The 27074-nt window shown below is 39.1% G+C and overlaps 1 protein-coding gene across 3 annotated transcripts in view; it reads right to left on the bottom strand.

Annotated features, from left to right (window-relative positions):
• Positions 1-26803, bottom strand: part of LOC104607409 (Tetratricopeptide repeat (TPR)-like superfamily protein) — an 89453-nt gene extending 62650 nt beyond the window's left edge. For 2 of the 3 annotated variants that reach the window (XM_010273049.2, XM_010273050.2), the window contains exons 1-6: positions 26590-26802; positions 24823-24921; positions 18687-18874; positions 18480-18584; positions 8245-8345; positions 6632-6710 (exon numbers count right to left, since the gene is read on the bottom strand). In XM_010273049.2, the coding sequence (XP_010271351.1) occupies positions 6632-6710; positions 8245-8345; positions 18480-18584; positions 18687-18874; positions 24823-24921; positions 26590-26704 (687 nt within the window). In that variant the 5' untranslated portion in view covers positions 26705-26802. Of the gene's footprint in view, positions 1-6631; positions 6711-8244; positions 8346-18479; positions 18585-18686; positions 18875-24822; positions 24922-26589 lie in introns of all 3 variants that reach the window. The other variant, XM_019199453.2, reaches the window with a different exon arrangement.
• Between the last annotated feature and the right edge of the window lie 271 nt (positions 26804-27074).

Genomic DNA, 27074 nt, shown 5'->3' with positions numbered 1-27074 from the left:
CTTTAACAGATCCCTATAGCCCCAGAAAGCTATATCTGGGCTATTCAGCCAGCCCACTACTACTTTGGAATCCCCTTCTACTAACAAATTGTTCACTCCAATTTGACTAGCCATCTGTATACCTTGTACCGCTGCTAGTAGCTCTGCCCTTACAGAATCGCCTTCACCCACTGGTCCTGAAAAAAGAGACAACATATTGCTGTCTTTGTCTCTCAAAATCCCACCAATTCTGGATGGCCCTGGGTTGCCTTGGCAGCTGCCATCAAAATTCAATTTTACCACTCCATCCGATGGGGGTTTCCAATCCACTTGTAATTTTTTCTTAGTGGATATTGTAGAAGCCACTGCTTCCCAATTTCTCCTTAAGTCATCAAAGGAGAAGTCAGCCAACAAATGTGAAGATTTCAACCATGAGATTGTCCTTGCCAATATGTATTCCTTGATTTCAGCAAGACTTCTTTCCTTTTCTTGAAATATTCTAGCATTTCTCTCTTCCCATAAAATCCACAAAGTAGCGGCTCTGATACATTTCCACATTAGCTTCCCTCATTTTGTCAATCTCCCAAGAGCAGCCGGAGTGAACAGCAACTTTACTTCAGAGGGAAAGTTCCACCTGCACCCAAATAAGGAAGCAACCCAATTCCAAATATTGGCAGCAAAAGGATCATGATATCAGCAAATGGTTACAATCCTCACCCTTCACTTTACACATAAAGCACCAATTTGGGGATAGACACATGAAAGGTTTCTTCTTTTGCAAGCTTTCCACAATAATGATCTTACCATAATAGGCTTCCCAACAGAACACTGCTATCTTGGGAGGTATTGGCCTTGACCAAATTTCTTTATCAAGGAAGACCTGAAAGGAAGGGTTAGAGCAAAGGGCTTTGAAGAAAGATGCACAAGTGAAGGAGCCAGCCGGGGTTAGGGTCCAGACTCTTTTATCAAGGTTAGTGGGGGTCCAAACACACCGACTCTAGAAGCAACAGTAGCTCTAAAACACAATGAAGTTCTTCATCCCTTAACCCTCTTCGAAACCCGAAATCCTAGTTTAAAGCCAAAGGGAAAACTAGGGGAAAGGAACCAAGAAATGGGTTTCTTTTTAAAGAGGGAGATGGAATAGAGAGAAGGGAAATGGTCTTTCAGGGGTTGAGTGCTCACCCATGTATCTTCCCAAAAAAGAATGGAGTTTCCAAAACAAGCATCATACCTTACAAAACTGAGGAATATAGGGAGAATGCTAGACATCGCCTTCCAAGGTGTTGTGAGCAAAGCCCTTCAAGATACCCCGCATCCCAACCTGCTTCAGAACAGCCATGGATACTTTTCACTATTTCATGCCACAACCTCTCCCTCTCCAAGGGCCACCTCCAAAACCACTTACCTAAAAGAGCCTCATTCTTACTCACCACATTCCCTAAGCCTAGGCCTCCTTTTTTACTCCGACTCACCACCTCCCACCTAATCAAGTGATCTTTTTTCTCTTCTCCAAGTTCCCATAAGAAGTCCCTCGTCAGTTTTTCCAACCTCTTTACCACCCTCTTAGGAGTTCTAAAGACTGACAAAAATTATAAAGGCAAGTTGGCTAAAGTTGCTTTAATCGGAGTAACTCTACCACACATGAAAATATAGTTTCTCTTCCAAGCTACTAATCTTTTTTCGAATTTTTCCACCATTGGATTCCAAAACCTACTTTCCTTTGGATTTGCACCTAGAGGAAGTCCTAGGTAGGAAAGAAGCCACTAAGAGCAATTGCATTCTAACAAGGCTGCTATAGATTCCATCTCCTCTCTGTTCAAATGAACTCCCACAACGCAGCTCTTCTCAAAATTTACCTTCAAATTTGAGGCCCTCTCAAAGTGAATTATTAAATCCTTCAGATTTCGTACCTCCATTAAATCACAACCTTCACAAAAGATTATTATGCCATCTGCAAATTGAAGATGGGAAACTAAAACTCTATCTCTACCTATTCTCCACCCTCTTATAGATCCGACTCTATCCGCTTCTGAGAGGAGTCTACTAAAGGCATCGGTGACTAAAGTGAAAAGAAAAGGTGGCATGGGATCGTTTTGTCTCAGACCCCTACTAGCTGGGAAAAAATCATTAACTATCTCGTTGACTAGGATGGAATAATGGCAATTGGAAAGGCAACCGTTTATCCATTTGCACCATTAATCCCCAAACCCACACTTAGCACAAGTGACAAGAATTCCCAACCCACCACGTTATAAGCCTTTTCAAGATCTAGTTTACACACATAACCTTGACGCCCCAATCTCCTCATTTCCTCCACACATTCATTTGCTATTAGAATCTAATCTACAATTTGTCTCCCCTAAACAAAAGCTTGGCTAATAAGACAACGAAACACCATTTTTATCCTCAAAGATAAGACCTTTGCCACAATCTTGTAAACGCTAGTCACCAAACTGATAGGTCTAAAGTCCTTTAGATGCTTGGCCTCTTTCTTCTTGGGAATTAAGACTATAAAGGTAGCATTAATTCCGTAACTCATAACTGAATTATTCTCAAATTCCTTGAAGACCTCAATTAAATCTTCTTTGACTACGTCCCAACAATCTTGAAAGAAATCCATCGTAAACCCATCTGGCCCTGGTGCTTTAGATTTTTCCATGGAAAACACAGATTTTCTAATTTCTTCCTCCTCAAAATTCCTTTCCAGCCAGCTTCTACTCTCTTCTAGAAGCCTCTGCCAGGTCACACCTTCCAGCTTCACACTACGGCTTAGGGGTCTCCTCAAAATGGACTTGAAATGGTCAACAAAACAATTGGCTATTCTCTTTTGGGTATCATAGACTATTCCATCCACTTCCAGTTTGGACAATAGGTTTTTCCTTCTTCCATTGGCTAGGTCATGAAAAAAATTAGTGTTCCCATCTCCTTCCTTAATCCACTTACATCTAGACTTCTGCCTCCAGGAAATTTCTTCTCTCAAAATAACTTCATCTAACTCTCTTTTCAGATTCCATCTCCGATCTCTATCCTGAAAGCTTAGGGCTCTTTGGGATTCCTTCGCATCCAATTCCTCTATTTGGGACAGCAAAGAGGATTTCCTTTCTTCTATTCTCCCAAAATGCTCCATATTCAAATCCTTCACATGTGCTCTCAATCTTTTTAGTTTTTTGTGAAATCTTACCCCTTTCCACTCCCCCCCCCCAAGTCTTCTCTCCACCATTCCTCAACCTTCTTCACAAAGTCCAAGTGAGTCAACCACATGTTCTCAAACCTAAAGGGTCGAGGTCCTTGCCTAAAGGGCTCCTGTCCTAGGCCAATGAGCAGTGGTTAGATGTGACTCTAGGTAGAGCCCTTGTTATCAAGTTCGTCCACTTATTTTCCCAGCTTTCATTGAAAAGAAACCTATCTAATTTGGAGAAAGTTGGTGTCTCCTGAAAGTTGGACCAAGTATAGAGAGCTTGCTACAATGGGAGTTCCTTTAACTCACAATTATTAATAAAGTCGTTGAATCTCCATATGCTGGTTGTAATGATCTGTTGGGGGTTATTTGGTTCATTCGTAAATCGAATTACATTGAAATCTCCCCCCAAGCACCACGGACCATCCCAAAGCCCTTGAATCCCATAAAGTTCCTCCCAAAATTCATTCCTTTCTCTGTAATTGCTTGGTCCATACACATTAGATAGAGCACAAGTAAATCTATCCTCTACCATCTTGAATTTTAACGACACTAAAAAATTACCTACTAGCTCCTCCAACACCTCCACCGTATCCTCTCTCCAAAAGGTAGCAATTCCCCCCGAAACCCCCCAAGAAGGTGTTGAAACCCAACTTATTCCTCTAGCTTTCCAGATGCTTCTTGCCCATCTTCTATCAATATCAGCTAATTTGGTTTCCTGTAGCATCACTACATCCGACCTTTCCCCTCTAAGGAGGTCCTTAATCAACCTTTTTTCCTAGCACTCCCCAACCCCCTCATATTCCAACTAATGATTTTCATGAAGAAAAGAGATTTGGCATCCCCTTCTGAGGTCAGACCTCTACTTAGAAGCATTCCTTCTCTCCCCTCTTCTATATCTGACATCAACCTTTCCACTTCTGATCTTTTCTTCTTCCTTCGGTTATTAATTGTTCCATATCTGCTTAAGACTGCTTTTGTTTTATTTTGCCTTTCCGAAATTTCTTAGTTCTCCAAAGATTCCTTTGTTTGCCTATACCCCTCAAGGAGAGCACAAATATGTCCCCAAATCCTCTCTAATTCCTCCTTCTGCATCTTTCCCATAATTGATTCATCCCCTTCTTTTTTCCTTCTTTGAACCCCTGATTTTACTAAACCTTCTTGAACCTTGTACTTCCCTACCTATTCCTCTTTTCTCTTAAACTCCTCTAGAAACATACAAATCTGATCCCAGATTTTCTCCAACTCCTCTTCCTGTGCATCTTTCTTGATGAATGGAGAAAGAGCATATGGTGCCTAAGTTTAAAAAGAAAAGTGATATACAAAGTTGTAATAATTAACATGAGATTAAGCTTGTGAGCCATACCATGAAACTCTAGGAGATACTAATTGAACAAAGGTTATGACATGAAACAAGTATATAAGAGAACCAATTTGGGCTTATGCCAGGGAATCCAAACATGGAAGCTATCTTTCTTTTGAGAAGATTGATAGAAAAAATTAGCAAGAAAAAGAGAGACACCAGATTTTATAGTTACAATGAGTCTTCACCAAGGCTCAGCACTTCATTCCTATTTATTTGCACTAGTCATAGATGAATTGACTAAACATATACAGGAGGCCCCACTGTGCTTGCTGTTTGCTAATGGCATGGTATTAATGGACGAAACTAATGAAATAACTCAATGTGCCCAAAAGAGAAACAAGAGATTTAAAAACAAGTAGGGTCAAAACACAATATATTTTATGTAAATTTAAAAATTATGATGATGATGATGATGATGATGATAATAATAATAATAATAATGAAAAAGGTAATAGGAGTGTAAAACAAGGTACACTTACAATTGGAGATTCCGTTACTTTGTCTCAATAAAATGGAAGGATGAATCTAGAGCCTTATGTGATAGGCAAATACCACTCAAATTAAAAGGAAATTTCTATAACAGTTGTAAGACCAGCAAAGTTATGTGGATAGAGTGTTGGGAAGTAAAGAAACAACACGTCCAAAAAATAAGTATGACAAAAATATGTACGCTGAGTGGAAAAACTAGAAAGGATAGGGTCAAAAATGAAGTCATTTAAAGGAACCTGGTGCTTGCACCAATAGGTGATAAAATGAGGAAAAGTAGACTAAGATGGTTTGGTCAGATTCATAAAGACCATCCACAGCACCTTTAAGAAGAAGAAATCTGTTGCAAGTTGAAAGGGCTAGAAGGGCTAGGGGCAAAACAAAAAGAACATGAGTTGAAGTAGTAAGAAAAGCTTTCGCACAAGTAAGTTAACAATGGATATGACACTAAACAAAATGGAATGGTGAAACAGGATTCATGTAGCTGACTCCATGTGGTTGGGATAAGGATTTGATGATGATGATGATGATGGTGACATGAAACAAGGCAATCCAGGTAATCTCTACAGGCTCCAATCCATCAACACAATCAATGCAAGAACTTGTATCCTGATTGAGCATCAGAAGTTTTATTATAATTAACTTGACACTTATGTGTATGTGTTAGTCCCACTATGGTGAGGGGATTCAGTCTACCAATGGACAGTTGATCAAAAAGAAATGGAACATGCGAATCAGGAAACTCCAATATCCACAATTTGATTTACATGTTAGGATTGACACCAAAGAAAATATGACCATTCACATCTGCATCAAAGCCTTCTATATCCTACAAAGCAAATATGACCATTTCTATTGCCCAATTGGTGTCTACAGGCCCAAACTATAGTCACAATCAATGGAAGAATTCCCATGAAGTATCCTGATTCAGCAGTAGAACTGTCATTGTCATTAATGAGTTCGGTTTCGGTCAGTGCAAGCCTGTGCTCACACTATTCAAACAGCCTCCTGCGACCTTGCTTTGGGAATATCTCCCCATGAAATAAAGTACAATAGTACAGAGATATTCCCAATGCAAGGCTGTAAAGGCTGTTCAAATGGGCTTTGTACTGACCAAAGCCGAACTCGTCATTAATTTGATATTTATTTTCATGAAAGAGAGAGAGAGAGAGAGAGAGAGAGAGAGAGAGATCCCCACTTTGGAGGGAAAACCAGCAGTAAATTATTCAAAATGAGTTTATTGTCACAGTTTTCCTCATACTAATGCCTGAAATTGATTTGTTGGATGCACATGGTTGATTCCAGGGAGCATTGTCTAGGTGTGGAGCCTCTCCAAGGGCTAGAATCAGTTTTGATGCAATAGTCTTTAGACAGCTCCATGTGCTGGCATCTAGAGGATGACATATCTGATTGAGGGTCTGAATTGACTAGTAATATACGAGTAATATGTGCTTATCTCATGTTCTCAAATTGCTAAACATGGTTCTAAACTAACTGACAGTTTCAAGCTCAAAACTTTAGCTTAATGTATCGATTTAATAACTAAAGAAAGTATTACAGCCACAAAAAAAAAATACTTACAAAAAATTTGTAATGGAACTTAAATATAGATAATTCTTTACCACATAAAAAACACGAGCTTCTTCAAGTTTCCGCTGTACAAGATAAAATTGCCCAAGGTTGTGGAAGGCTGCACCCACCCTGAATTAGGTATTGTTACAGGTTACAGAGTTGAAATGAGATACATTGAAGAAGTACATTTTTTAATGTAAAAAATGAACATGAGAGCTACTTATCCCCTAAGCACAAAACAGGGATGTAAGTTGAAAAGGGAAATATGCATATAAATGGTTATTTCAGTGGCATGCAAATAAAAGGAAACACAAAGGGATCGATGCTTATGCGCATGGGCAACAAATCATTTCCCTACATTGTTATCACCTGGAGAAAATACAAGTGGTTTGCCCTCTTCAATAAATAGAAAGTGGCAAATTGGACTCTATGCATTAGGGGTGCAACTTGGGTGGGCTCAGGTTGGACTTTTGTCACAATTTGAATGGGCCTAGCCTGAAGGACCAAACCCAAAACACTGAAAATGCTAACTCAGGCCAATCCGAGTAGCACCTCTTATATGCATTTTATCATTAGAAGTCTAATTTTGTGGGGTTTAAGGATGTAAGGTTTCATTATCCAAAGTAAATTTCCTAGGCGGCTAGGCCTTATTCTGGATTTTTGTGTTGGGTCAGAGAATGTGAAGATTTTCCACCTCCAATTTGCTCATGACATTATCATCTTTTTTGAAAACCAAAGATTGGAAGGTGTATTGAAATTATACCCAATTATCTTTTGTTCTAAAAAGATGTCAATTTGGGCAAGAGCTCTGTAGCCAGTTCCAAGCTAAACGGTAGAAGTTGGGAACCATACAGCACTTTTTTGAATGCTGATTCTCTGTTTTGTAATTTCTAATCAATACTTTTTGTATAGATGGAGTTGGTGATGGCACAGCTTCTTGCTGTGCAGCTTTGGGGGGTTTAATTAATTTAATTTTTAATACAATACCTGACCTTTTTCAAAAAAAAAAAAATAGAAGCCATTGAATTACTATGGTCTAGCATCAGGTGGTTGGCCTTTTTTTTTTTTTTTGATCAATATGGCTGGCCTTGCTTTGGAGATTGGGAGGGGCAATCAATCTGATTAGGGCCATGGAAAATTTATTTTCTTGTCTCCAAAGGTTGAGTTTTTTTTCTTTTTTCTTTTTTTTTTTTTGAAAAGGAACATCTGGCTACTGGAACCAGGAGAGGGTAAAAAGGAACATTTGTCTATTTAGTTGTACAAGCAAGGAGAAGGTGGTCTTGGTAAAGGAAGGCTAGCACTTAGGAACTACTCACTTTTGGGCAAACGGATGTGGAGGTCCCATTGGAGAGAAAGGAAACTTTAGCATTCTGTTATTCTCAGCATCATGGATTGAATGAGAACAATTTGGATATAAAATTTCAAAAATGTAACTCTTTAATCACTTTGAAAATCTATTATTTCTCTATATGATTCCTTTCATGGCTCCATCTGTTATGAACTAGCTAGGGAGTATGACATCAGGTTTCAGGAATCTATAGGATAAAGTTTCCAACATATTATACACCAGAACCAGAAGAGCTTCCATGCAAATCATCATCTAATCAAACTCCAACAAGAAAAGAGTTCTTGAATTATGGAATAAGAATGAAATCATGTTTACCGTATATCCTCGGGTCCAAATGATTCCTCCAAAATATTGACAGCCTCCAAATATAATGGCTCAGCCTTATCAAATGCCCTTTTTACTCTGTATAACTCTGCCTATAATTGCATCACAAGAAAGGAAAAATTACTTGTTAAAGAATAATAAAATCAGAAACAGAATATACATTTACTCATCATCAAATTATTGGCTTAATAATATACTAGCCAGACAACCGTGCGATGCATGGTAGTATATAAAAACTGATGATTGTACATATACCAATGATAAATTTGAGATTAATAAATTTAAATTTGTAGAAGAAAAATATTTAGTATATGTGTAGTGAGAATGGGCCGAATGGGCCTTTGTGGTTTTATTTCTTTTAAGTTATGCTTTAAGTTTATTTTCTTTTAGTTATGGGCCTCTTTTTGTTTATTTTATTAGTTCTTTAGTGCTGGCCGCCCTATTAAGGGCATCTAAGGAATTATACTCAGTTTTCACATTGAGAAATAAAAGACATCTTGAGGGGACTAGAGATGGGATCGAGCATCTTCTCTTCTCTCTTCCTTCCTATTCTTCTTCCACAAGTTTTTGCTGAAACCTTTCATTCCTCTTTCTTTTCTTTTTCTATTTTTTTCTGATTTACTACAGGTGTCTTTCACAACTATACGAATTAGTAAAAATAGTCCAATGCAAGGGATTTGTTCAGATTTTTCTTGGTAATTTAAGATTAAAACATATATTAATTCCACTTTCGTTTTTATCAATTAATGTTAATTTTACTTTATTTTTTTCAACTAATTATAAAATTTTATGTTTACTAATTAATTTTATACACTTACAATTTTATTAAAGCAGTTATTTTTAAATTGATTTTAAATTGAAAATAAAAAGAATTTATTTATATTTTTATTAATGTAATTATTCTTATATGGAATTTAAATGAATTTCAAAATATAATTAAATGGAATTTATTTCAAATAATTTAAGGGGAATTTAAATTTAGACAATTTATAATTAATTACAATTATTTATAATACTCTTAATTGATTCCTAATATAATATGGAATGTAAATTTACCCATGTTTAACAATTATTATTAACTAATTTCATAGTTCATTAATTACAAATATTATAATATTATTATTAATGAAATATTATGAAGTACTAACCTTATTATAACTCATAATATTTTTTTAATTATTTATAACTGAACATAATGATCACAATTAACTTGCAACTATATACCATACAGGTAATTATTTAACATGCAGTCATATATTGTATGGGTCAACCGAAAGGGGTCTAGGGAAACCAATTTAACTTGACTTCTTCACCCGATTAGAAAAACAAGTTCTACAATGTTTAACTCATCTTCCTCTTGGTAGACTCAAACGGTTTTGAAGCATTTAGGAGAACTTCAACACTATTCTTTGAGAAAGTTTAACCAGAATTTATTGAGAAAAAAAAGGGGGGAACAAGAGGAGATATACAAAGCAGGGGGGGAACCCCTACAAGTTACAAAGGAGGAAGCTTGTCGCTATACAGATGCTCCAAATACACACCAACTTCAACACTATTCTTCTCCATGATTTCATATTTCTAAGAATTTCATTCTCCTCCCTCGTCAATACAAGTCTATCATCACCATTTGGTCATAGCCAACACCACCAAGGAACCACATACATTGTGAATTCAATTAGACCTGTTCATGGACCAGGCTTGAGCTTGGCCTAGACAAAATTTGAATGGGCCCGGCCCAAAGCCCGAGCCTGATATAACGTAAAGTCAGGCCTAAATCCTGGCCCGCAAAGAGGTCTAAATCCGATGGCTTGGCAAGCTAATAGTGCTGAAAGATAACAACACAGAGTCCATAGACCACTTGCCCAAAACTACAAACCTAGCTAATGCTAACCACTTTCACTTTGCATACGATATCATAAAACTCACATCCATGAAGTTCTCATTGAGTTCATATTGTCTAAAAGCCAAGGTTCAACTTGGCTTCTCTTCAAGAAGATTTCATCCCTGTTAACACTTTCAATATTCCCTACCAATCATAACACAGCTACATCACCCTCATCAAAATGCCATAATAAAGATTTGGTTGAGACTTGGGAAATTTTGGCTATAATAACCCAGTGCAAACTGTTGCTTAAATTACCATAATTTGGATTTGATTGGGATCTTTTTAGTCAGAAGTATTATACTTTTGATCTGAAAGGTCCAAATTAAACGGTCACTCAAAACATGAAGGCGACCTCTGTTTCTTTTACTTTAATAATCAGATGGTCAGGAGTTCGTTGCAGAAACTAATGACATGCAAAGACAACACCATAACAAAGCCTAATAGATGAGCATAAGAGTCTCAACCAAAATACAAAATAGGTTATGAAAAACACAAGTGTACAAAAGTTTAATAAATGAACAGGGCAGCTTTGGCCAATCTTAAATTCAATTCAGACATTAGGACTTGAATCTCCCTGAAAACATATCTGAACCTCCATACCCCTGTCATCTCACCATTCAACCAGTGTATAACCACCTTGGAATCACCTTCTATTAATATATTCCTGAAGTTGGCAGCTTTGACCAATCTTAAATTCTGTTAGTATTTCCATCAACTCTGCTGTGATTGAGTCTGCCTCTCCTTGAGGGCCTGAATAGAATGCAAGTATAGTCCCTCCTTTGCTACTGAAAACTCCCCCAACACCAAGGGAACTGGAATGCCTCTACTACATCCATCCATGCTCATTTTGATCCAATTACACTGCAGTAGATTCCATGAACACCTCTGAGTTGTCTTTGAAGATGAAGAAGAGTCTGCTATCTGCTGCCAATTTCTAAGGATATCATCTGACAAGTATTCTTTAAATGTTTCTAAAGTATTGATCCAATGGAACACCTTCAACTTGATATTCTCAATGGCTACACCAGGGCCATTCTGTGTATCATTAAATATTCTATTATTTCTTTCCAACTAAATGCTCCATAGGATGGCAGCCCCAGTGCATCTCCAAAGCACATGAAGGATCACATTTTGTTTGGTAAAAGGATCACATTTATCTTTATAAATATTCTTGATCTTGTTTCTTACCTCTCCTTCCAAACCCCACAAAATATCAATTACCACTCCTTGCCATATATCTGTGCAAATCTTTGGAAGCACTCTTTCCTTCCCCTCAAATGATTTCCTGTTCCTCTCCTTCCAAACCCCACAAAAGATTGCAGATCAGGAAATTGTCCACATATCTGTCCTCTGTTCATTTTTCAAATTTGTTAAATGTTATATGACAAGGAGTGGTAACAATAGAAGACTCCAATTGACTTAAAGGGGGTACCCTTTTCTGGATGTTTTGTGGATATCTTTACCGTTTCTGATCAAAAAAATATATATTTTTTGTGGGTATCTTGATAAGATTTGGCAATGTAGTGTGGTGTTTTGGGTTGCTGGAACTTGGTCATTCCACATTTTGGGAGGCGGTACTTTTAATGTCTAGTTGAATGGTACTACTCAAAAACTAATGTTTAGTGGCATACTGTTTTTTCTCTTCTTATTACATCCTTTACATAGGGGTTAGTTCTGCTGGTTTCAGTTGTGGCACTGCTATTTTTTTTTTTTGCAGCCTCTTATAATCCTTTATAGGTTCCTTCACCTTCCAAGTTTTTTTTTTTTTTTTTTTGTGGAACAGTAAAAACAAAAGCTTGGTAAAAAAATATAGCATAGAATATACAAGTTTACAAGAGATGGTAGACTAGTATAGACTATGTACTGCATAAGTTCTTACATTAGGTTCCCCTTGGAACCTCCCCCCAAAACAGATCTGTCCTGTTCACCCCTTCTATGCATGAAGCATCAGCCATACTGTTTGCACACCTCAGAACCCACTAAAATGTAGCCACCAACTTTGTTGCTAATAGCCATCTCTTTTTAGGGATAAATAAAAAATCATTAAACTGAAAAAAAAAAGTACATTACAGATCAGTTGGTTGTCAGGTTCGCATACCAATCCACAGGTTAAATGACTCAAACTGAAAATAAATCGTCATTACAAGGATGCACATCAAGAGTACTCCAGAAATTCTCTAACAGATCAGCTCTGTCCGCTTGATCAAAGTTTGGAAAAGGTAGAATCCAATCCGTTACAAGTTTACCCACTGTTGCTAGCAGAAGATCCATGCTCTTAAGACTTATCCTCGAATACTCTTCCGTTCCTCTCATTCCAAAGTGACCAACAAACTACAAATGGGATACAGCTCCACAGGATTCAAGTTTTCTTTCTTCCTCTGAGTTTTGGCCAATTGGAGAAGATTTCTGCTGGAGATGAAGATTGGACAACACTCACTCAGAACAAGTAGTACTTCCAAATAAAGTTTGCCACATTACTGGAGAAGAACAAATGAAGAACTGTCTCCTCTTCCATGTTGCATAAATAACGGTAGCTTGCCAAATTAAATCCTCTAATCTTCAGGTAATCAGTGGTGAGAATGCTATCATGAGCTATCACGTAAAGACCTCCACCCTTGGAGGGGCACCAGGTTACCCCACAGACCTTTTATCTGACCCGACTCCAAACTATCTCTTACTAGCGCCTTGTAAAATGAATTCACTGAGAACCTTCCATCTTTACACTCTTTCCGCCAAAGACCATCTCCTGTGCACATAGAAACACAGATGCCTTCTAATTTTTCCAACAGCAGAATACACTCTTCCACTTCTTGATCAAGTAAAGGTCTTCTAAATTTTGGGTTCCAAATCATCTGCTCCCCTCTCCAATCATAACACTGATCAATTGTGACATCTGTTCAGTCAACCTGTATAACCTTGGGCAACCCAGCCATCTACTCCTCTCCCAAGTTCAATCCCACTATGCAACTCTTTTCAAAATTGATCTTCAACTTAGAGACAAATTCAAATAGTTTGATCATCTGCTTCAAATTACTCAACACTCACAAAAAATAATTGTATCATTAGCAAACTACAAATGTGCAACAACCGTGCTTCTCTCCCAACCCTCCATCCTTTAAAAAGTACCAAGCTATTAGCTCTTACGATAAGACAACTGAACACCTCAGCTACCAAGGTAAATAGGAAAGGAGAAAGGGAATCCCCTTGCCTCAAACCTCTAGTTGCTGGGAAAAAGTCTCTAACCACTCCATTAACTAGGACTGAATAATGACATGTCTTCAGACATCCTTTTATCCATCCACACCATCTCTCTCCAAGCCCAAAAATTTTCTCTGTGTCCAAGAGGAAAGACCAATCAACCATATCATAAGCTTTCTCCAAGTCCAATTTACACACAAAACCTTTCTTTTTCCCTTTTTTAAAATCCTCCATGCATTCATTAGCTATCAAAACTTGATCTGTGATCTATCTACCATTAATGAACATCCCTTGGGAATGACTTATCAAACCAGGAAAGACTAGCTTTAATCTTAAAGGCAACACTTTGGCCAAAGATTTTATAAATGCTTGTTACCAAGCTAATTGGTTTCAAATCTCTCGGTTGATTGGCACCTCCCTTATTTGAGATTAAGGCTAGGAAAGTTGAATTTATTCCTGGACTAATAAAGTGTTCCCTAGCAAACTCCTCAAAGACTGCCCAACAGTCCGTTTTAATTATCTCCCAAAAATCTTGATAAAGGAGCCAATAGTGAAACCATCCAGTCCCGGAGCTTTAGATCTATCCATTGAAAAGACAGCTCACCTTATCTCCTCCAAATCAAAATCCCTTTCCAACACTCTTGCCAAACCAGACTTAGTCTTGGCCAATCCAGTCCTTCCTGAGTAGAACCTACATCCTCTTGTCTTTTAAAAACTGATTTGAAATGAGCCACAAAATAATTAGCAATCTCTTCTTGATCAACCAGAGTTTCTCCATTTACGTCTAGTTTCTCTACAAAATTTTTTCTTCTTCTGTTAGCAAGTGCATGGAAAAATTTAGTATTCCCATCCCCCTCTTTGATCCACAGGTGCCTCGATTTATGTCTCCAACTGATTTCTTCCCTTAACAAAATTTCTTCCAATTCTTTTCTCAACGACCATCTTAGAGTCTTATCTTCCTCATTTATTGAACCTTGACTTTCCTGGGCATCCAAATGCTCAATTTGAGAAGTTACCAATAATTTGCTCTCCTCTATTCTTCCAAAATGATCTCTTTTCCACTCTTCCGTTTCACATTTAAGCCTTTGTAGCTTCCTATGATATTTTACACCTTTCCACCATACACCTTGCATTTCAGATCCCCACCATTCCTCTATCTTTTTCTTTTATCAGAAACAGTATCTTCCTTAAAGAGGTTTAAAATTCTGAATTACAGACAACCCCTAGTAGAAGAGGTTGGGTCAACAGACATGAAATGATGAAATTACAGCACTGCCCAATACAAACTCTCCCTTACAGTCCCTTGTTTTGCTAAGGTATCAGCTAAACCATTTACTGGTCTCTTTACCCACTTAAAACAAATACCCACCTCCCTTGTTATGCTTAAAATTTCCCTTATCATGTGTCTATGTTGCCAAATTCCCAGATGTCCTGATTGCATCCATTCAATTACCAATTTAGAGTCCCCCTCTATCTCAATTTGGTGTAGCCCCAACTGTTTGGCCATTCTTACTCCTTGATGTAGAGCCAAGATTTCCACTCTTAAGGAATCTCCAACTCCTACTAGACCTGAATAAAGAGCCATTATCTTACCTTCATAATCTCTGAAAACACCTCCTATTCCAGATGGGCCTGAATTACCTATAGAGCTTCCATCAAAGTTCAATTTTACCCTTTGTTATATAGGTCGGTACCAAATTTCCTGTACCACAGGTTTGGATGGAATTGTAGCTGCCACAGCACCCCAATTTCAATAAATGCCTTCAGCTAAGAAATTCTTAAACAGATCACATGATTTCAACCAATGGATGACCTTAATGGTTACTCCTTCCACTACCTCTTCTTTGGATCTAATTATCTAAACACACCTTTGAAGATCCTATTGTTTCTTTCCTCCCATACTGACCATAGCACAGCTGCTCTTGTGGCTCTCCACATAGTCCCCCCTTCTGTGCACCTTTGGTTGCCTACAAAAAGATGGATCAAAGAGGCTTACCACACTCGGGTGGGGAGTCCATCTGCAACCAAAGAGAGAGGAGAACCAAGACCAAATAAAGCACACAAAGGGACATGAGATTAGTAAGTGTGAGATTGTCTCACCATTCCTCTATCTTATGGACAAAGTTAGGGTGTGTAAGCCACATATTCTCAAACCTAAAATGTTTTGTGCCACTCGAAAAGTCTTTGGTTCCAATGCTAACCTGGCAATGGTCAGAAGTAACTTGTGATATAGCTCATGACACCGATCCATTCCAATGTTCTTCCCAATCTAGAGTGAAAATACATATATCCAACTTTGAGCAACTGGGGGGAATTTGTAAATTCGACCAGGTGAACAAACTATGTTGGGTAGGAATGTGGATGATGGGACCAACATTAAAGTTCTTCCCACATTTCACCTCTTTCTCTATACCTATTGGGTCCGTAGATATTCATAAACATTCAAGTAAACCCATCATCCACATTCTTGAATTTTAAGGAAAGTGAGAAACGGCCTATTAGTCCTTCCAAGGGCTCCACCATTTCAATCCTCCATAATGTTACTATGCCCCCGTCATGGGGTGCTTTCAGGGGATCCTCCCTTGGAAGGACCACTTATGGATCAAATTCTAATTGCCAATGAGTGTGTGGAGGATATGCAAAGAACAATGAGGAAAGGGATTGTGTGCAAGTTGGATTTAGAGAAGGCTTACGATATACGATTATAGTTGATTGGTCTTTTTTGATGCAAGTGTTGGATTGCGTTGGTTTTGGGGAGAAATGGTGTAAATGGATCTTGGGTTGTATAGAGACTTGTCATTACTCCATACTAGTAAATGGAAAGGTAGTGGACCACTTCCTAGCTATTAGGAGAATTAGGAAAGGGGACCCCCTCTCTACATTCCTTTTCACCTTGATCACTGAAGTGTTGGGGAGGCTAATTGACAAAGCATGTTCGAGAAGTCTTGTGAGGGGTGGAGAGTTGGAAAAGACAACATTCCTATCACCCACTTATAGTTTGTTGATGATACAATTCTATTCTGTAAGGGGGAGGATGTGAGATGGGCCGAAAACTTGAAGTTGGTGATTCAAGTGTTTAACAAATGTCAAATATGAAGGTGAACCTCAATAAGAGTTGTGTGGTGGGGATCAATATGGAAGAAAGAGCTATATTGGAGAGGGCTGAAGCTTTGGGCTGTACAATGTCTCAATAGCCACTGAACTATTTAGGGATGCCCTTAAGGATGGAAAGAGAGCTTTTGGAGCCCCATAATTGATTAAGTCTACACTAGCTAGTTTGTTTGTGTATTACTTATCAGTTTTTAGGATCCCAATGAAGATAAGTAGGCATTTGGAGAAGCTTATGAGAGACTTCTTGTGGGAACCAAGGGAGGAGAGGAAGGATCATAGGGTGAATTGAGAACTAGTCTCTAGGAGTAGGGCTGATGGAGGGTTAGGCTTAGGTAACATTCAGAGGAAAAATGAAGCCCTATTGGGGAAATGGTTGTGGAGGTTGGGAGGTGAGAGGGATAAACTGTGGGCTAGGGTAATTTTAAGTATCATGGTCAGGAAAATGATGGTTGGGACACTAGGACTTTGGCAAGGTCTGCCGGTGCCTCTCCTTGGAAACCTATACACGCCATTCTTCCTTCCTTTTAGCAACACATCAAGTATGACCTCTGCTCTGAGAATCAAGTAAAGTTTTGGGTGCAAATTTGGTTGGGTGAGATACCTTTGAAAGACCAATTTCCTTCCTTGTTTTTACTCTCCCAATTTAAGGGCAAGGTTGTGATGTTGTGTCCAGTTTTTTAGTTCCTTCTTAGTCTAATGTTGGGTTTGATTGGGATTTGGGGATTAGAAGAGGCTTAAGGGATGTAGAGGTTGAAAATGTCATGAGTCTGGGTTATATCTTAGACCGAGCGGTGTTGGATCCCTCTGAGAGGGATAAGAGACTATGGAGAGTGGACCCTAACTCCCTCTGGAACCTTCTCTTGAGCCTCCTTCTTCAAGTCTCTATTGCCTTCATCCAATCTATTTGCACAAAACCTTCCAGTTAAAGATGTTTGGGGTGAACCGATTCCTCCAAGGATTGGAGCCTTTTGTTGGAAAGCCTTCCTTGGAAGATGTAATACTTGTGACGTACTCTAAAGAAAAAGGCTTGTCTCCGAATTGGTGAATTCTTTGCAAGGCTAATGGTGAAGTCTCCTAGCACTTATTAGCTTCTTACCCCTTTGTTGCTGATCTTTGGGAATGGTTTCTTTCCTCTTTTGGTTGTAGGTGGACCCCACTGCAAACATTCAAAGTTTGTTTAGCAACTCAGTCTTTGGTTGGCCAGACAAAAGGGGAAGGATAATGGAAAGATGTGAGATGCCTGTTCTTTGCTAGACTCTTTGGGAGGAAAGGAATGCCAGGATTTTTTCTGAAGTTGAAAGAAATAAAGAAAGCCTTATTGAAGTAGTAATAGTGAAGATGGTGCACTGGCTGAAATCCTTGGACCTGTTTGTGAATATTTTTCGATGGATATGTTGTTGAATAGCTGGTTGAAGGTGGCAAATTCTGCTCCTGCTCACTCTTTAGCTTGTCCTGTGTGGTCACCACCAGGAAGTGGACTTATAAAGGTAAAGTTTGATAGAAGTAGTGAGGGAAATCCAGGTCCATGTGTAGGAGGGGTTTTTAGAGATGAGGATGGGAAGGTGCTCACTTTGTATTCAGGTCCCATTGGGGTTGGAGACTCCTAAAGCTGATGTCTATGCAGTAGTGGAGGGTATACGAAAGTCTAAGGAATTGAATATACAAAATTTAGTCATTGAAGGGGATTCAAAACTGGTCTTAAGTTGGTTACAAGAAGGTAGTGGACTTTGGAAATTTGCTAATGAGAGGAGGGAGATTAAATGGCTAACTAGAGGATTGGAAATCAAGTTTCAGTGGGTCAAGAGAACAGCAAATGCATTTGTGCTTTGGAAAAGCAAGGGGTGTGAAGGGATCAAATGTTTTGGTTTGCTCTGTAACCTTTTCTTTTTTGTTTTCTTCCTGGAGAGAGTTAAGCCTGTTTATCTCTCTGAAGTGTTGTATCTAAATTCTTTTAATCTAATGAATTCCAGTTATTAATCAAAAAAATGAAAATAGTAGAAACGAACAACAAGTACATTTCCATCCCACCCACCAGATTGTTGCAGGCTGATGCCACATGAGGATCCCGAACGCCAAAGCCTTGTTTAGCTTCTTCTAGTGCTGACAAAAAGTACTTTTCAGCTTCCTCTAGTTTTCCCTGGAAGGAATAAAGGAAGCCAATCAATAACATATGCAGCCAATCAGATTGTAAATGCACTTAGAAAAATAGAAACCGAGTACAAGAAGTCCAAATACGTGCTTGAAGAAATAAATCCCTCCCATTGTCTGTAAAAATCCTCCACTTAGATGTATGTGAATTTGATACCACAGATCCATCCTCTATTTTGCGCAAGGCAGTTAAGTTGGCATCTCCTATGTCATTTCCAGTTCCACTATCAGCAGAATCTTCTGCCAAAGCACGGTTACCATTCATCCCAAGAACTATTGCTGTAAACAATTTAAAAAGAAAAAAGATGAAACCTTCCTGTGAGAGGAACTGTTTCTTAGAAAATGTAAGATAACCCCACTATGTTACCTAGAGCAACAAATGGTCACGAGCATCAACTATCAAACAAAGCATCACAAGAATAGACAATTCTAATCATCTGCAAAATAACATATAGTATCTGAAGTATTTGACCATATTATATGCAAACATTTAAGGTATTTTAAATTTTTTTATCAATAACTGTGAATTTTATTAAAACAGAACCTGTAAAAAGTGCATACAATGTTATAATGTAGTCAATGAGACACATGGTAGCCTTGCCACCTATTTCATGACTTTAGAATCAACACCCACTAAAACACCAAAAGCATCTCTAGTAGAAACATGGTAGCCTTTCTGTTAGATAGTGTATGTCCTTAGCTCCAATCAGAATGATGTACATTATGACAATTAATGTAAATGAATAAAGTACATATTTGATTCATGTTATTATGGTGTGTTTCTGTGTAATACCCTTAAACTGGACACATATGAAACTTGTGTTAGTTTAGAATCTTCACAGTCGTAGATTTATCCTGCCAAGGCTGACACTGATGTGCCACCAAGTTGGTTGGGGTGGCTTGTCTCAGCTGCCAGGGTGAGACCTGAGGTACATGCAATGTGGGTTTTCTTGAAACCCTGAACCGGACCAGAATTCCAGTACTGCCCTGGACCTTGGAGATAGATGGGCAAAACTGGAATGTTACACCTGACCCCTAGACTCAATTATGATACTACACTAGGTATCAGATTGGGCTGATATGCCAATCAGTGAGATCTTTAGAGGGGGTCAAAACCTGGGTATGTTGGGACAGTCCGAGAATTCATGAGTGGGTGATCATAGTGACAGGATCAGCCCCTTTGTCGGACAAAGTGAATGATCGGGGATGCACTCTCTCTAATGGAAACCAAAACTGTCGGCATTTGATTTCAACCGTTGAAATTTGTTTTGCAAAATATAATTATATAGAGATATACATATGGTTTCAAAATGTTTGCAAAAGGTTTTAATTCCCGAGATCCATGTGAGTAGAGAGTGCAGCACTGTACCTTGCAGCCGAGGGAGAGGTCATCTCTTGTCGGGCAGTGTTTGATCATTATGGGCTGAGAGGTTAAGTGTAAGACCATTGAAGGTAATACCTGATAGGTTAATCTTGCATCTGCCCACAATCCTTGGGTTTTATAAGGTAGCTTGACCCAGGGACCATTTAGTGTAAATGTTGGGCCCATTAAGAGCCCATGGTGATGGACTCAGGGGTTCACTGTCTCCTACAGTGAATTCGGCCAGGCCTTGTAATAGAAGTTGGGCTGAACCCATGTGGCTGATGTGTAGATCAATGTTTGGGTCCCACGCAATACAAGGATATTCAAATGGGCAGAAGTTTGGAGGACAAGTGAGAACATAGACTTAATGGGCCTAAAGCCCAATTCGAACTGGCTTAATAAGATTAATTAAAAGGGACGATTCTGGGATTTAGATCAGCAAATAGGATAAGGGATTGTCCCTATCCACTCAGAGAGTCCAGATCCAAATAAAGATTTGGATCAGGAAACTCCTAATTAGATTAGGAGGGCTGATCTTTATCTACAGATAAGATAAGGGATTATCCTTATCTCTTAAAGAGAGTCCAGATCCAAATACAAGATTTGGATTAGGAAACTCCTAATGGGATTCGGAGATGCTCTCTTTAAGGCTATAAATAGAGGAGCAGGGCGAACCTCTAGTTCATCCTTCAGTTTACTAATTCAAGAGAGAAGACAGCATATAGTTGGACTGCCTCTGTCTTCTGCTCTTGCTCTCTCCTGCTATTGCCGCCATAACCAGTTCGATTTCCACTGTGGAAGCGATCAAGAAAGGGTTCTTGATATCACCTTTTGGCAGAAAAGGTGATTTGAAGTCATGCTCACTCGCCCTCCATCAGATTCTTGCCGAAGAATCAGGTTCTTGCTGAAGAGCCATCCTGTTGATTCTGCTTCATCCTGCACCGTGTCATCTTCGATGGAAGCAATCTTTGGATTCATCCTTGGGCGTGAACACCTTCATTAGAGGTTACTATTACTTCGTATCAGGTATAACCCTCCACTCCCTTTTGGTTTCAGATCTGGTTCGGTTTAGGTTCAAGATTGATCCTTGAAAATGCAGTTTTCTAAAATAGGGAATGTGATTCCCACATGGAAGAGAGAAATTTTTGAAATTTCACCCAACCTATACAGGGTTCGACCATCCATATGATGGATCTCTCATCCCTTCACTTTCCACCTCAAATAAGGGTATACCAAAGACCCACACCACCATTTTGGCAATTTTCTATAGGAAGTCAAATCAGTCAAACAAAGGGATACCAATAATCCAACTTCCTACAGCATTAACATTTTTGTTTTTCATGCTTCAATATACTAAAAGACTCATTTTTTAGGAGAAAAAAGAAAAAGGAAGTGCAGTTGGAAATCAACAGTGGATAAAGAAGGGAAAGAAAAAGGATCTGTATCGGCAATGAAATCCTGCTTAACTAGAATGGGGAAGAGAAGATAATAGCGTTGCAGATGAAGGATGGAGAAGGGAAGATGGAGGAGCAGATGAAGGTTTTGCACACGAGCTTAGTGGGAAGCATGGTAGGGAAGGAGATGGATGAAAGGGAGTTTGACAACTGGGAAAAACTAGAATGGGGAAGAGAGAAGGTGTTAGGGGTGAGGAAATTGAATGCAGAACTATGGTTGTTCATGCTTTCACTCGAAGGAATTCACAGAGGAGGTTTTGAAAGGGGAACAGATAAAAGAAAGGGTTGTAGACCTGAGGTTGGGCTGGTGATTCCCGGCAGTTGGGGAGTTGGGGGGGAGAGCGAGCTACACGACATGGATTGTTGTAGCAGAGGTCCCACTCCATGCGTGGAGTATTCTTACCTTTGAATAAGTGGCTGCAGCTTGTGGTAGATTCATAAAGTTTGACGATCGTAACAGAACATGGAAAAAGAGGTCGAGAATCCAGCAGATGTACCTAGGAGGTTGGTCCTGGAGTTTGCAGGGAGGAGTATGAGCTAAGGCTGCTGGTAGAAGGGGTTGATGAGACCTATCGTAAATAGGAACTCGAAGCGCAAAGAAAAGAGGAGACCTGAGGAAGAAGTCAGATACTCTGAATCTCAACGCACTGTGGAGGTGAAAACAGAGGAAGGGCAGGAGGAAGGGAGGGAGCCAAAGAGTCGAGAGGGGGAGGAAGGAGAAGCAGTGACGGTGCCAAAGAGTCGAGTGGGGGAGGAGGAAGTTGCTGAGTCAAACTAAGGGTTAAGTGGGAAAGCACATGTGAATGAAGGGGTAGCCAAAGAGGATAAAAAGGAGGGGCAAGTGGATGGAATGGACATGGACCCAAAGTTTGACCAGGATTCTCGAGAAGGGCCAGGAAAGAAGGGGAGAGAGGAACCGGTTATAGCCAGTTGTGTCACTCAAGTGAGAAGGAACAAGGATCACCCCTTCAGCAAGCTCTCGGTTGAGTGTAAAAAGAGGGGAAGGGGCAAAAAGGTCAAAAGCATGAGGGGGTCTTTGGGAATTTCCCTCATGAATTCGAAGACAAGAGAAACTGGTCCAGCTCCTCAAACCAGGAAGAGGAAATCGGCTATCAGTGAGGACTGGATCTGGGTGATAACAAGATACGAAAGGGAACGAGAAGATTGGGGTTTGGGAGGGAGGGAAGGCAAAGTTCCTTCGAACAAACACAGACGGGGGAGAAAAGGAAGAGACCGCTGCTTCACTAGAAAGAGAGAAGTCTCTGGCGTGCAACAATCATACGCCAAAGATAAATAAATGTAACAGAGGTTGCAGCCGTTTTAGAAGTAAGGTAGGAAGAAGTTGGGGTGGAGATTTTAGATGGAGGCAGGACAGAAAACGTGGTGGCAGCCATGAGATTGAGCAATAAAGACTCACCTTCGGTAGGGAAAGAGGTGATTCCAAATAGAGTTGAAGTTGGTTTCAGTCAGCAAGAGGCCAGAGAGCTTAATGAGCTAGGTTTAACCCCTGGAACCCTGTCTGTTTGTGTTTCTCCTTCCAGAACATCTCCCGTCTCTGTTCCACCTTCAATTAGGGGTAGTTCAGGGGCTAAAACCGAAGGGGAAGGGAAGACAGTTTCTGACTCAGGGGTCAGGAAGTCTGGCACAAAAAGAAAAAGAGGGGTGGAGAAGAAAATTAGAGTTTATAATAGGAAGAAAAAAATAAAGAAGTTTGGGGTGAACAAGATGGGAAAGGTTGACACAGGGGAGAAGGTTTCAAGGGGTGAGACAAAACACAATCAGGAAGAAAGAGGAGAGGTGGTAGAGAGGCAGGAGTCATCAGTGGGGAGTAGGAAGGTGGGCATTGACAAGTTGGCAGAAATACAGATAGAGATAGGCAAAACCTTGGGTCTGTCATTCCTGGGAGGAGAAGAGGTGGTGAGAAAGACTACTGATCAGTACGAGAGATCTAGAAGGGAGGAGAAAAAAGGGCTAGTTGGGGAATTGCTGAAGGAGGGGAAGAGGGGGAAGGGTTGCTAGAGAGGAGGAGGGGAGTGGCAGGAATGAAGCTTTTATCTTGGAATGTAAGGGGATTGAGAGACAGGAAGAGGAGAAAGGTGGCCAAGAATCTTCTGACAAAACACAGTCCAGACACTGTATTGCTGCAGGGAACAAAACTGGAATCTTATGTTAGAGTAAGAAGGTGAAGCTGTTATGAAGTTGTATCCCATTTGCAATTTGTTGGAACATCTAGAAGGAGAGGAACATAAGGACTTTTGAGGGCAAAGCTTGCAGCATGGAGAAGATGGTTGCGGCTGTGGGAAGAACAGTGACAGAATGGGTGCTGATTATTCCAGAATTCAGTCATCTATAAAAGGAGGATTTTGGAAATAGATTAGGGGAGGTCCTGGGTCATTAGATATGTAACGTGGAACTTGTTATTTAGTCTGAAAGTTGATCTTGTACTCGGGTGATGACTCATCACCCTCATTTGTAACTTCTTTTCTTTTAATAAAATCTTTTTATTAAAATATTTTAATAAAAATCTAACCTAGGATTATCAATGAGAAGGGAGAGATTCTGTTGCTCTACTCGGGTCCTTTAGGAGTTGGGGACTCCATCAGAGCAGAGCTATTAGCTACTGTACAAGGGGTGCAATTTGCAAACCAGTTGGGGGTACAGCATCTAGTAATTGAAGGAGATTCCAAAGTGGTGGTGGGCTGGTTGAAAAATCCTGAAGATGCTATATGACGCTACAAGAATGAAATGAAGAAATTCAGTTGGTTGACAAGGAATATGTTGGTCTCTTTACAGTGGGTGGGGAGATCAGCAAATACTTTGTTCGATGTATTAGCTAAGCAAGGGGTAAACCGGGAAGAATTGTTTTGGGCTCAGCTGTGATTCCTGTATTTCTTTCCTAGTTTACTTGTAAGATTCAAGGAGGGGCTGCAGCTCGCGCCTCTCCCTGGGATGCTATATGAATTCACAACTCTAAATCAGCTTTTGAACTAATAAAATTTACTATTATTCATCAAAAAAAATAAAATCTTTTTATTATCTTATAAAAAAAGACAGTGCTGAAACTTGGAGATCTTACAGGACAGTTCTTCTAATGGACAAAGACACAAGGAAGTCATCCATCAAAAAAAAGGCACAGGGAAGTTGTACTAAAGAAAGGTGCTACTGAATCTAGGATGTAAAAAAAAAAAAATAGAGATGATTAGTCTCTCTTTGAAATGCACAAAACCCAACCCCACAATGAATATGATCCCAATAGGTGACAACTGCTGTCTAGCACTAGAAACACTTTTTAGTATATAGCTTAGTTGAACATTTTATGATTACTGATTGCATAATGTCATCAACGAAGCATCAAAGCATAAAGAATGGAGAACCAGCTACCGGAGATAATACACAAAAGTAAAGAATACCAGCTTGTCCAGAGAGTATAATCCATAAAGCAACATCTCTATTATCCTGCCACCAATTAGAAATTCCAGAAGAATATTGGGAGGAAAATCTCACTTTACCTGAAAAAAATAAACAAATACACATTAAAAGCAAGTTGATTAGACACACAAGCACACAGGTGGGGGAAGATTAATTAGGTTCTTCAGTGACATCTGTGACCCTACGAAAGGTAGAAACCTTTACATACTTTAACATATAAACATTCTAATGCTTAAAAAAGAGACTATGCCTATTTTCCTGACAGAACAGCCAATGAAGGATGCAAAATATCCAGGCAGTTGGACAATCCAGGAACTAAACCCTTTCTTTATAGGTGGTTGGAAATTTGAATTCTTTCAATAATATCTATCATATTTTATGTGCATTGGATGGTGGTTCTTCACTTACAAAAAGTCCATGCCAAAATTCTCAGGATAATCATAACATAGGTGCTACAGCATATGGACTCACTCAACAGGCCTCCACCTCAGAACAACTTGCCCAGAAAAACTATGAGTTGGTTTCTTTCCCATTGTAATATGAAGTTGCGACTCCAAAACTGTACAATTTTGCAACAGAGACATGTTCATTGTTCAATGTCCATCTTCACGTCACAAGGTCTAAAATGTCGGTTTTGGTGAAAATGCCAACAAAGAGAAGATTAGTATTGTAACATTGTAAAAGATTAGAAGATTGTAGATATTAGTCTTTAAAAATATCCATAAATATTTTTTCAAAATTATTAAAGGACATATCCTTTAAATAATTGAATCACTATAAAGTGATAAAAAATTATTACATCATCTAAAATTGTTCCTTATAATAAATTTAAGGATTTGAAAAGCATGGAGAAATAACATATCAAAAATATGGAGAAGAGTATGGGGCAGCAAATTGAATGGAGCAAATACCACTTGGGCGAAAAGGAAAATTTCATAAAACAGTTGTAAGACCAGCAATGTTGTATGGAACATGGTGCTGGGCAGTCAAGAAACATCATGAGTAGAAAAGCTAGAAAATACGGGGTCACAAATGAACTCATTTGAAGGAACTTAGGCGTGGCTCCAATAGGTCATAAAATAAGAAAAAGTGGACTAATAAGATGGTTTGGTCATATGAATAAAAGACTATCTCCATCTGCAGCACGATCCATTACAAGTTGGAGGAGCTAGAAAAAACTATGGACAAACCAAAAAAGGAAAGGAAGGGCTCGTAATTTAACAATGGATATGACACTTAACAAAATCGAATGGCAAAACTGGATTCATGTAACCGACCCCGCTTAGTTGAATGACCATATCAGTTCTTCGATGGAAAAAAAAATGCATTAAAGAAACAATAAAAAACTAACAATTCACCAAAAAAAGTGTCATTTGTAAGGTTAAACGTAGAATAAGAACTGAAAGCGAGAAAAAAAAACATGTAAAAAAGCACTTTCTCAACTCTTCTGGGCTGAATTGTAATTAGAATGATTTGGATAGCTGGGGGGAACTCCCTGGCTCTGTTGTATTCTATCACATTTATTTAACGGACGAATTTTCAGTTGCTGATCATAAAAATAAAGCACTTTCTCGAGGTTTCGTTTTGCCAATATCGATCTCTCTGGACCGAATCAGTGTAGAAAAAAAAAACGGAATGTATCAACATTAGTACCACCCATAAACGCATAGAGAAACCAAAAGTTAAATATTAATAGGGAACTTGATTCCATGTTGACTGCGGCAGAGAAAAAGACAGAGAAGACATACTCGATAGTGGGATGGTTGAAGAGATGGTGATAGTTCTTTCGCAAGTGGTAACGATGGTCTTTGAAGGAAACCGGAACATCCTGAGCAAGTTGCCAGTAACTCGTCGGAGAAACATCTCTGATAAGTGAGAACCAGCCGTAAGTAGAAAAAGAGAATTTGTCCGTGACAGTGTGTGAGCATCAGCGACTGGGGCTTGGGGGTAAAGCAAACGGCACAATACAGAGGGCGTTTGGCTTAGGGGTGTAAATGATCGGATCCGATCCGAAGTCCGACTCTATTTTGTCATATTCGGATATTCCTATTTAGGAATTTCGGATCGGATACGGATCACCCCTATCCGATCTGATATATGTTATTTATATTATATTTTTTGTAAATTTTTATATTATTTATTTTTTTATAGAAAGCATGTATGTATATGATGAAAATAGTTGAAAAATATTATATTTTTGTTTTTTTATTTAAACTTTTCCTTTTAATAATTT

This window comes from Nelumbo nucifera, chromosome 4 (assembly GCF_055504915.1).
Source record: "Nelumbo nucifera cultivar China Antique chromosome 4, China Antique-T2T, whole genome shotgun sequence".
Classification (NCBI taxonomy): domain Eukaryota; kingdom Viridiplantae; phylum Streptophyta; class Magnoliopsida; order Proteales; family Nelumbonaceae; genus Nelumbo; species Nelumbo nucifera.
Note: the sequence above shows the minus strand (reverse complement) of the source record. Positions and strands in the feature narration are given on the sequence as shown.